Genomic DNA, 10,116 nt, shown 5'->3' on the forward strand with positions numbered 1-10,116 from the left:
CGCGCCGGTCCGCGCAGACTATTATTGACAGCTGGCTCACGAGCGAGGGCGGGTCTGTGTTGAAACCCGGCTGTCAATCAACAATCGCGGGAGGGGCGTCCGACCGTGTGACGTCACAGGCTCGAACGGCTCGATTTGAGGCAGGGGAAAACATATAAGGAGATTAAAACAAAAACACTGGATGGATTTTTATCATTATATGATGGTTGTGTACAGGCACTGCCAACACACATTTCAGTACAATCAACTTGAAAAAGTGCATGTACCATTATATGACCCCTTTAAGATGTCACGTTACATACGAAAGCCTTGACCATTTAGGTTGCTAGTAAAATAGAGAGGAGTATTTGGCTAAATATATGCACTATATTACATATTTATTATATTTTTACTCATTATAAACAGATTATAATGTTATTATTATAAAAAAACGCATTATATTATAATTTGAGTTGTCAATTTTAACCTTTAATAACAATATTAGCTACTCCCTGTATGTTTACAGCATTAGTTGAGAGATTTTTTCCTTGTGAAGATTAACATGTCACTACTGAACCTGATATTTATACAAATGTATCGATATTGAATCAAGATCGGAATCTATGGGATGCATGCTATATTGATCACCATAGTATCAGCCGATAAATGCTAATTTTTAATGTTATATAATGCTGATATATTTAAGCTGCATGAGAGATAATGTATTATTTCTTTCAGCAGAGACATTTCAGATGCGTGCTGTTCATCATGGTTTTGAATAACTTGATTGGAATCACTACGAAAAGGAAGATACAGTTTAGTCCAACATGTGCAGCACAAATATGTCATATAGGCTACATAAAATTATAATGAGAACACTATTTTAATAAAATGTTGTGAATTCTTTGGGTTTAGTTGCTGTTTCAGTGCGTTATTACAGGAAGAGCGCATCCACAACAGGAGTTGCTACATTCACTACGTACATTGACTATGTAACTTAGTTCAAGTTCATCTGTGCGTGATTTTGTGAAAATATAAGTCAATTTATTATGTTTATTTTGTATGTATGATTTATCGAATGAGTTCCGTTGAGCTAATTAACCTGCTAGCAAAGCGCTTCAGGTGTTCATCAGAAAGTAAGATTAAGAGTTTACAATTACTGTAATATTACAAATGTTTAATATTTTTTCAAAAACATTGATGCGTTATTATTAATAACTAGCACTTTTATTGTTCTCTTATTCTTTATCAACAATATTGTTTGATTAATGTCATTTCCTTATTGTCCATGCGGAGGCTATTCCATGGCACATGTATTTTGTTTCTGTACATAGCCTGTCACACTGTGGTTTCCTCAGGAACAGAATGAAGACTCCGATTATAGATACAAACTCAAACTTTAATAATAGTATTCTGGAACAAGCTGACAGGCAGGGAAAACACACATAAACAAAACGGAGATGGGACAAAGACTGAAAGAAAGGGTGCATCTTAAATAGCAAACAGAAACGAGATAATTACATACACATCTGGGACAAATTAACTCATAATGATAGTAACCGTAGAAACGAAGGAGTGGCGGGAAAAGAACAAAGGAAAACAGGAACCAATCAAAATACAAATTGAAAGTCCAAACATGCACTGACGTGACATTACGCCCCGGGAGGCGCGTCCTCGCACAGTAAAACATCCAAAGGGGTGGGATGGTGGGCGCCCTGGAGGCTGACGAGGGCGTCGCTTCGGTAGAACGGGAAGCCTCCAGGACGGTGGCGGCAGTTCAGGAGACCAGGGGGGAGCCGGCAGCTCGGGAGACCAGGGTGGAGCAGATAGTGGGAGGAGCCAAGGAGGAGAGAGGAAGGACTTGGAGCAGGAGGAGCATTTCGGTGCATCCCTATCAGAATCAAATCGTAAGCTTATGAATTGAAATCGTGAAATTTTTGTTAAGTACTAATAAAAACATTGGCCAACCAATGTTGTACCATGTAACATTTATAACATGTTGACACTAAACTAAACTTTTTTAACTAAATTCTGTTATGCCAAATGTTTTGACAATCACAATACAATTATTGTGCAGCAAGTTTTTTTTACAAACCCTTCAATCCAACCAATAACACCCTCCACCTACCATAATTCTCACTCCAAGCTAAACTCAAAAGTTGGCAGCCGAGTATATTCGTGAGACAGTGCAAATTGAGACCTGAAGTAAACTGTGCAAATTGCAAGAGCTGGAGTAAACTAGCTAGCGCTTGTAAGGTGGGTACAGGCAATATGTATTTTCCCTGTCGTGATTGTTTGGCTTATTTTCGTTCAATCATTTCTCAAAAAAGGCTAAATCATTTTACCTCAGGACGCACAAGTGGCCAAAGAATAGTTTAACTGCGTCATCTTCTGCATGAGCAGAATTATTGTGATCTGAATTTTATCATAAATACATTAAAAAAAAGAATCGCATTAAAAATGAGATATTTCATGCTTGTTAAAAAGTCTAGCATAATGTCTCTTATGGCGCTTTTCCATTACCAGTACAGTACCTGCTGAACTCGACTCGACTCGGCTTGCTTTTCGCTCCGTTTTCCATTACAGATTGTACCTCCACAATAGTACCTGGTCGTCATAGCGACGCCACAGGAAACTGCCGCGGATCCTCTCTTCGGCAGCCAAACAAAGGAAAGTCTGCATCTCCTCATTTGACCACGGATTATTCTTATTAGTTGCCATAATAGTTGCCATAATAGTCAGTGGCGTCATGCCCATTCAAAGTGAGGGGGCACGTGCCCCCTCAGATTTTTCCTCCCTGATAATTTTTTATTTCTTCAGTCTTGTTAAAATCAGATTCAGCGCGTTGTTCATCTTCAATCCGCAGCGGTGCCGAGCAGAGCGCACGTCCGAAACAGAGGACAGGGTGTGTGTGTGTGTGTGTGTGTGCGTGCGTGTTCATCTGAGCCTCATTGGTCTGCCACTGCTCGTCAATGTCAGAATATTTGAGATGACGAATCAAATCAAAGTAGGCGGGCTTTATGTTCACAGAAGCTGAGCGACGCTTCAGTGTACAGTCAAGTGCGAGATGTAAGTAGCTAAACTAAACATTTCATATTTGACAGTTTTTTTAGTTCATAAATGTTAAACGAATGACAAAAATAATCAGGCACACGAATATACTTTTGTCTAATTTCGCCATTTTGAACTGAAAATAGGCCTATATAACGTGACTCGTAATGTAGGCTAATAGTTTACTGTCATTGTGAGGGGAAAAGACGTTTTCATTGTTAGGCACACGATTAATAATGAATGTGTACATATTGAGAATTAATATAGTACAATTTGTAGCCTTAAGTAAATTAAAAAAGCTCAGCTTTAGGAGGGGAAGGCAAGATCAGGAGACTGAGAGAAAAAGAAAGAGTGATGGATAAGAAGTGAGAGCAGGTATTGACAAATAATCTGCCCACTGACATGGTTTTAAAGCTATTTCTTATCCTTTTTTTGGCCTTCAAACGTCTTGACATGCACATATCAGAGAAATAAAACATTTGAACCCCCTACCCACCTCAAATTTAGGACCTCTGTGATTATAAAGCCCTGTCTACGGCCCTGTATTAGGCATAAGATCAATAATGAATGTGTACTGTGAATGAATTTAATAAACTTAGTTAGGCTACCTAGCTTTCCTAGTAGCTTTCAGTAAATAAATTCGTCTGAGAAAATGATTCATAAATCAATCTATCAGTTGACCCTATGTTTACTTTCTTCACTGACAGACAAAAATGAAAAGCCTATCAGTCAAAGCTCAACTTTAGGAGTTGTTTTGGCCTTCAAAACATCTTATAATGCACATATAATATACACATATACTTTAACTTAGTCCTCAGATAGAGGAGGGTTGCTGCTAGCTCCGTTAAGGTATTTCTGTCCCTCCCAAACTGCATTGAAATAGTATGTTTCGCAGCCAGAATTAAAAAAATTTCAGGGGGAGAAACCCCCTGACCCCTCCTAACATGATCCATATCACCCGTCAGAAAACAATTGCAACGTCTCAGATTGTGCCCCCCCAGAATTTTGGCTTGCATGACGCCCCTGATAATAGTAGTAATGGGTATATCACGCAATCTCTGGCCAAACTATTTAAAAATGGCGGGGTTATTCAGGATACTCTGAATAGTGACGATTCTCTCTGACCAATCAGCAGTCTGCAGTGTTTTCACGTCACATTTTAGTACCGCCTCAGCTCACTCAGAACCTATGAAAAAACGGGAAAAAAAAGTACCTGAAAGCAGGTACAGGTACAACTTTTACACAGTGGAAAAACAAACAAAGGCGAGTCGAGTCGAGCTGGTACTGTGTAGTGGAAAAGCACCATATAAGGGCTTACGTTTGGAGTTTTCCATTAAAAAGTCTACCATTCACGGCACGTTTACATGTGACAAATCGCAAACATATATTAAAAGGTGTTGTCACGAACTGCTCCAAGACAAGAAGGTTGAGGATCCAAATGCAGTATTTATTGAACAGGGTAATCCAAAGACGTAATCCAAAGTACAGGCAAGGTCAAACACAGGCAGGCAGTCCATACAAACAAACACAACAAGGCAGGGAACACGGGCAAAAGAGTAATCCACGGAACAGGCAAGAAATCCAAAACCAAGAGACATGAAACCAGGGAGAATGCTTGGAATTGCAGTGTAACACTAAAAACAAAACTTTGCAGACAAGAAATGAGAAAAACCAGGCTTATATGGGGTGAGCTAAACAAGATAATGAGACACAGGTGAATGTGATAATGGATGAAGAAGAGTCCGGGCCATAGCTGTCAACATTGAACATTGAATATAAAGGAGATTTCCCGGAATCCATCCCCAAAATAAGGGAATTTTTTTACACGATTCTTACCCACCACAAACTTTAAAAATAAAGCACTAATCATTAAAAGTCTAAAGAGTTTATAACTACAAATGAGTGAGAGAGAAAGAGACAGTGTGTGTGTGTATTAGAGAAAGTGTGTCATTTTTTAAACATTTTTTATCAGAGAATGTTTAAATACTAATATCAGCTTACGAGGGAAACGGTACGTGGTGCTTCGGGGGCTGCTGGAGATGATTAGGGAGAGGTCTGTGCTCCTTTACCGATCAAAGCGCGCGCTGACACGGAGTATAATTGTTTATACTTGACGCGTCCGCACGAGCGCGGCAAAGATTACGCGTTAGGTGCGCAAGACCAGCAAGACCCCATTTCGCTTGGCTGTGTGCACAGCTTTTTTTGTAACAGCGCGCGCGGCGCCGCATCCGAGGATGAACGACTTCAAGCCGAATCTGCCCGAGCATGTAGGCTACGTCTCACACAACCAGAGCGTAAAAATACTGGATATTTTACGGGAAAATAATAAAACGGGAAGACAGCGGGAAAAGAGCTAAAATACGTGAGAAACCCGGAAAAAACGGGAGGGTTGACAGCTATGGTCCGGGCAGTGAGTCATGGGAGATGTAAGGCTTGTTCGACTTCATGCAGCTCTGCGCAGACCGATCGGCGGCTGACTTGAAGCAGTGCATGCCGGTTAGAAATGTTGTCCGACTTGATACAGCGCCGACGCCACGTGACTGTGACGTATGCCATCAAAATACCGCGAGAGCGATTCGAGAGAAGCCGGAGAACTCAGCCAGCGCAGCTTCTGAAGAGCGGCTGCTCGGGGCTGCACGAGCTCTGATGACGACACAGCTGTTCCACGATTGGCCGGATTCACCGCATGACAACGATCACGTGCGTTTCGTGTTTATTCTCACACCTTTAGTTCCACTAAAGCTCACAAATCAGTTTTTTATAACAGTAAACACTCTTTTCATGTAGTCGTGATGTTAGGCTATATTGTGTTATGTTTATCAAAATAAAAGTGATTAAAAAACGTCGACTGGATTCATTGATAGTGGCTATTTTGAACTTTATTCTTGTTCAAACAGATGCATGAAGCAGTACATAAAGTATTGAATGAAAATGTGTCTGAAACATCTGTGCATTTGGCAAATATTGAATTTATTTCACTTCAGCTGTGGTAAAGTATACAAACACCATGTGAGCGGTCACTACGGGAACCAGAAAGTGTCCGACTTCACGTCTCCGTTTGCAGCTCCTCCCCGCCTGCACGCGGCTACTCTCGCCGATCACTTACATCCAGCCGCAGCCGATGTCGAACACACCTCTTGATTGTGAGGGAATGACAATAGTCTGATGTGGAGTGGCACTCCAGCTGGTGACCATTACAGGTGTATGCCTACTCAGTAATTGTTCCCTTATTCATAAAAGCTTTAGCACTAAATAAATAATTACAACAATCTGTCTGTTTAATGGGGTGACTGTTTTGCAATTGTGAAGTGTCATTCTTAATTGTTTAAATGTTATTAAAATAAAATTAAGACAGAAAAATATAAGTATTATTTTATATAAGCATTTTTTTTGGGGGGGGGGGGGGTGGGGGTTGGACCAAATATCCTTTTAAATGTATTAAAAAAAAATTTTAAACTAATGAATTATCTTTTTCTACAATATACAGACATTTATTTGGAATTTTCTCTTTAATAAATGTAAATCTCGCTGTTTTCACACTGTCATTACCATCAAGGCAGCAGTATAAAAATAAGAATTTGTTCATTCATATAGTTTTACTGGGCAGCAAATCAATTTAAGTATCATATAGCCTCCAAAGTGCAAATGAGATGAGGTCATATGCTCCATGCTTTAGTATTTCAATCTGTATTTGCCATTGGATGTCCCATGACCGCCTGATCTATATGTAAACAATGATACTATGTATTGTATGAATTACAAAGGTCGGGTTTTACAGGTCTAAGCACTGGTATATAAAGGAAACTCCTTTAGAGCATAGTGCACTGCACCCATATCACTAGTAATCTCTGTTATTTGCTATTATTCCGGAGCAAGAGTTGCTTTTTGTTCTTTTACATTTTCTGCTTTTCTCTCTCTAAACAGCTCAACAAAGCAGCAATAATGAGTTCTTGTTCGGGACCAGAAAATGCCAAAGTTGTAGTGGTAGGTTCAGGTTTTGCAGGTTTGGCTGCTGCAGCCAAGTTAGTGGAGGCAGGATTTGAAAATGTCCTGGTTCTTGAGGCAAAGGAAAGAGTTGGAGGCCGAGCGCACACCACTAAACCGTTCAGCGAGAATGTCATTGAAGTTGGAGCTAACTGGATCCACGGGCAGAAAGGAAACCCTCTGTTCAAGATTGCGAAAGAGGAGAACCTGCTATCTGAGGGACCTTCTGCACGCAAAAACATGTGCCAGCCTCGTTCTGTAACTCCTCAAGATTACTTTTTCAAAGAAGATGGGAAGCAGGTCTCCACAAAAGTTGTAGATCAGGTGAGTTCGTGCTTCAGCAAGCTCACCGACAAAGCTTTTGATGATGAACTCAAGAGCAGGCACAGGAAACTAACTCTAGGTGCTTATCTGGATGATGCTTTTGGTGAAGCTCCTTTAGCGGCGACAGAGGACGCCCGGCAAGTTTTTGAATGGTGCAAGAGGAATGAATGCACAGATGAGGCTTGCTCCACCCTCTATGAGGTTTCTGCATCTCAGATTAGCAATTACACTGCTCTAGAAGGAGAGTTTTTTAATACATTGGGACCTGGTGGCTATCGAGCAGTTTTGGATGTTCTCCTAAAAGATCTGCCTTCGGGAACTGTCCAGTGTAGTGCACCGGTCAAGAGCATCCAATGGGACTTGGTCAAAAAAGGTAGTGGTGAAGATCAAAGGTATCCTGTTAAGGTCGTCTGTGAAAATGGACAGAGCTTTGAGGCAGATCATGTGATTGTCACTGTATCTCTGGGGGTTCTCAAAGACAAAGCGACAACCATGTTCGAACCGTCCTTACCGGAGAAAAAGCTGTCTGCAATTGAGAATCTTGGCTTTGGGATAGTGGACAAAATTTTCCTGTTTTTTGAGGAAAGTTTCTGGCCAGACGACTGTTCCGGGGTTCAGCTGGTGTGGAAAGAAGGGCCTGAAGATAAAGATGTTTATGAGGCTCTGTCTGAAGGAGAAACCTGGAAAAAGACGTGGTTCAAGAAGATCACTGGTTTTGATACAGTGGCTCGTCATCCTACGGCTCTGTGTGGCTGGATCACAGGTAGAGAAGCTCTGTATATGGAGAATCTTCAGGACAGTGAAATCGGAGCTATATGTGTGAGGTATGGTGACATAAATTATGAAATATATGATGTATGATCATTTTAACATGGCCAAATATCTCTCGGTCAAATATCATGCCTCTCTCCATATATAACAAACTCTGTTTTGTCTTTAAAGGTTGCTCAGGTCTTTCACAGGCTGGACAGTGCCAGAAGTCTCAAAGACACTGATCACCAGATGGGGCTCTGATTCCCACGTCCGTGGCTCCTATACATTTATTCCTGATGGTGTCAATGGAGTGAAAGCACACAAGGCATTAGCGTCACCTCTTCCCCCTAAATATAAATGCAGAGGCAGGAAGGTAACTCTTAATATCTTCTATAAGTGTTCGATTATTTAGGTTATATGCATATATTTAGTATGAGCCAGTGTTATTTTAGTATTATTTATATACTATCATTGTATTTGTAAAATGTAATAATTAACTTTTATATTAATGTTTTCAGTTATTTTAAGTTTGAGTAATTTTTTTTGTTTTTATCATTTTTATTCGTTTAATTTTTTTTTTTTTTTTACATGTTAGTGATTTTAGTACTTTAACTTATTTTACATCAATTAGTTTAATTTCCCTTTATTTTATTACAACTTTATTTCAATGAACATGAACATTTTTTCATTTTTAAAAATGATTAACAAAATGATTTTATTTCTCTGTTTTTGAAGCACCTTCAGGTGTTGTTTGCTGGAGAAGCTACACATGATAAATTCTACACCACGACCCATGGAGCGTACCTCACAGGCGTCAGAGAAGCAGAAAGACTCATAAGCTATTACGCCGATTGAACATACAGTACCAAAAAGAAAAGAGCATAGCCTACACTTTGGTTTCATGAAGATAACATTTTACGATCATTTAACATTTTATAGACTTCTTCTCACGCCCTAGCCTTTCACATGTTTTGTGTTTAAATGACCCATAGCTAGTTTATAACTGCCTGACAAACAGCATTTCCGAATGCTTACATCCAACTGATCACATTATGCATATCTCTGTCTGGTTAAATGTTATTACTCCAACATTTGTTAATTCTGGTCATTTGTTAAACTGTGTTATATTTTATATTTTTTATAATATATGTTATATTTTTTATTATTATTTAATTAAGTATATTAAATGAAGTAAATTAGTGGTCCTCAAACTGTGATACATATACAGTACCCTCGGGTGGTATGCAGCGTGATCCTGGAAATTTACACTATTTAGAAAATCGTTCTAAAATTGCCTTGAATATATTTAGGGGGGGGAAGTTGCTAAATATAAAATGACTTTTGCAGTGAGACAGTGCCTTGATTAAAATAAATTGTTACGCTGGGAATATCTATGGTGAGCACAGGCAATCAAAATCACAGGCAATAATCATCACAGATACTACACGCAATTATTGCATAATATATAGGCTATAAAATAAGCTATATAATATATGATATTTTTATTTCTTATGCATCTGTTGTGATCCTTTTCTATGTAAAGCACTTTAAATTACCATTGTGTATGAAATATGCTATATAAACTTGCTTTGCCTTGCAATCACAGTCAAACTTTGTTTCCAAATGCTGTTAATTTTATAAACTTTTGTGAACCCAGTAAGTATAATCACAATGGAAGCATCCATTCCAAACTGAAATACATATGCATCCATCACAGTTCATAGAGATAAAAAAAGCTTGATGGTGGTCAGATTAAGGCAGCCTATCGGAAAAGATGTTCAAGTCATCCTAACTGGTAGAAAAAGCCCATAGTTTGATAGTCTCCAAAACCTCTCTAAAACCAGCAAATCATCAGAAAACGATCTTAGGCTGCAAGTTGTTCTAGGATTGTAGTTATCACAATAGTTTAATCAGGGACACGTTTAACAAACTTGAAAAGTATTTGAAAAACATAAGCAGTCAATGGGCCTACAGGTTACCTCAGAAACCTAGTGGTACAGCATAATGATTATGAATAAATTCTAC

The 10,116-nt window shown here is 39.2% G+C and overlaps 1 protein-coding gene across 1 annotated transcript; it reads left to right on the forward strand.

The window, feature by feature from the left end:
• Window positions 1–1,682: 1,682 nt before the first annotated feature.
• LOC130072017 (peroxisomal N(1)-acetyl-spermine/spermidine oxidase-like) lies at window positions 1,683–9,175 on the forward strand. The gene is made up of 4 exons (XM_056236893.1): window positions 1,683–1,886; window positions 6,907–8,162; window positions 8,281–8,464; window positions 8,827–9,175. Exons 1-4 carry the CDS (start codon window positions 1,683–1,685, stop codon window positions 8,944–8,946), a joined length of 1,764 nt encoding a protein of 587 aa, XP_056092868.1. The 3' UTR covers window positions 8,947–9,175.
• Window positions 9,176–10,116: the final 941 nt, after the last annotated feature.

The sequence above is a fragment of the Rhinichthys klamathensis genome, unplaced genomic scaffold (assembly GCF_029890125.1).
Source record: "Rhinichthys klamathensis goyatoka isolate OS25496 unplaced genomic scaffold, OSU_Roscu_1.1 h1tg000471l_1, whole genome shotgun sequence".
In the NCBI taxonomy this organism is placed as follows: Eukaryota; Metazoa; Chordata; class Actinopteri; order Cypriniformes; family Leuciscidae; genus Rhinichthys; species Rhinichthys klamathensis.